The sequence below is a fragment of the Poecilia formosa genome, unplaced genomic scaffold (genome assembly GCF_000485575.1).
Source record: "Poecilia formosa unplaced genomic scaffold, Poecilia_formosa-5.1.2 Scaffold9, whole genome shotgun sequence".
Taxonomy (NCBI): Eukaryota; Metazoa; Chordata; class Actinopteri; order Cyprinodontiformes; family Poeciliidae; genus Poecilia; species Poecilia formosa.
The window spans coordinates 3,901,502-3,903,390 of NW_006799948.1; the positions used below are offsets into that span (position 1 = coordinate 3,901,502).

Below are 1,889 nucleotides of genomic sequence, written 5' to 3' on the forward strand. Positions count from 1 at the left end.
AGACCATCCAGCTTGACTGAAAAACGAGCGGACGAAGCAGTAAACTGCCTGCGTCTCCGTTTCCCAGGATTTATCGTGGGACTGATGTTAATTCCTGACCCTGACTGAGTGATAGGAGATGCATCTCTGCAGGAAGAAACTTAAAACGAGGTAACTGTTGACGACGGCCAGCCTGCACGCATTCCAGCTACATTTCCCGGAAGAGGAATTTGTTGTTTCGAAGTTAGACAGCAAAAGTGGCCTGATTAAGCTGCTGAACCAAAGACGGTTTTCGAGAACTCTTATTGCCTTCCTGCCCTCGACGGAAAACAAGCTTTTGTCATTTAAACGTGGGCCGTACCCGAGTGTCGGAACCGTACAGTCATAATGAACCGAAACAAACACAATAAACAAGGAAAGCTGAATAAAGGGGAGGTATTTGAATGGTCCTAAGACTTATTCCCCGTGCTATAATCAAAAACTGTGGATTTGTTATTGCTTCAGAACAGCCACTAATTTGACCAGCTTTGATATTTGCGGGGGGAGAAAAAAAAAACAAAAAACGCAACGCGTTACAAAAGCCAAACCAAGTGATAAATTAGCATTCAATTCGATTTCAACACCGCAACTAAAAATTGTGCAGCGTCCCAACATTTTTTTAAATTCCTTCACCTGGTCTCAGGAGCAGTCGGTGAAGGTGGTCACCATGTTCCCCCTGCGCTGAGTCACCGTCCTGCAGTGCTGCTTCACCGAGCTTTGAAATCTGCTCTCAGTCCTGGAAGTGTGCGTGTTGAAGGAGAACATTTTCTCCAAGTCCTCAAACATGTCGTCGAACATTCCTCCGCCGAAGCTCCCCTGCTGGAAGCTTCTCCGCTGCCGGTTCATCGCCTCCTTGTGAGCCTGGAAGTGGCTGTCAAAGTGTCTCTTTTGGTGCGACTGATGATGCGAGTGGAAGTGGTGCTGGCGTTGTTGACCGAACGGGTCAAAGTCTTTGAACATGTCATTAAAGTTGAAGGACTGGTAGTGCTGCCTGAAGTTGTAGTCGTCGCCTCCGCCTCCTCGATGAGCTTCTCCTGATGAGGCAGAGTGGCCAAACTGGTCATACTCTCGCCGCCTCTTATCATCCGATAGCGTTTCATAAGCTAAAAGAAGCAAAACAGACGTAAAGTAAGCGTCAGTATTTTCATATCAACACACAGCAGAGCATTCAAAAAGAGTTTCTTGCAATTAAGCTCTGATGCACATCGTGTGTTGGAGACAGCAAGCGGGAGGATAAGGCTGCTATTGTCAGATGAGGTCAAGATGGAAATGTGATGTCACATCCTGAGAACACCACTGCATGGTGAAACATAGCGGTTGCAGCATCATGCTGTGGGGATGGCTTTCTTTAGCAAGGGCAAGGGAGCCAGTCAGTTGATGGGAGGATAAACTATGAAGTTTGTAATGTAAAAAAGAAAAAAAAAAACTTTCACACTGTGAATACTTTTAAAAGGTGCTCTAAAGTTCAACAAAAGCCCTGGAAAAACCCCCCAAAAAACTTGGAATACCTTAGCTAAAAATGTAGATGACTTGTGTCGACAAAATTAATTAAGAAGAAAATACCCTTTGTCAAAAGATTTCATCCTGTCTCATAATAATAATGTACAAATTAAAGATTTTTAAATAAAAGCTCAATCTTCTTGACTGGAATTTCACTGAATGATTGGTACAAATTAATTAACTTTCCAACATTGTTTCTGCACATTTCCTGTTTCAAAATATTAAAAGTTTACAGATAAAGATTATTTGGTCACCTTTTTTTTTTTTTTTTTTTTTAAATTCCTTCATCTGGTCTCAGGAGCAGTCAGTGAAGGTGGTCACCATGTTCCCCCTGCGCTGAGTCACCGTCCTGCAGTGCTGCTTCACCGAGC

At 43.5% G+C, this 1,889-nt stretch overlaps 1 protein-coding gene across 1 annotated transcript in view; it reads right to left on the minus strand.

Moving 5' to 3' along the window:
- Positions 1-640: 640 nt before the first annotated feature.
- LOC103156682 (dnaJ homolog subfamily B member 9-like) overlaps positions 641-1,889 on the minus strand; it is a 3,331-nt gene continuing 2,082 nt past the window's right edge. Inside the window, exon 3 of the mRNA XM_007578821.2 lies at positions 641-1,121. Within this exon, the coding sequence (XP_007578883.1) occupies positions 658-1,121 (464 nt within the window). The 3' untranslated portion in view covers positions 641-657. The remainder of the gene's footprint in view (positions 1,122-1,889) is intronic.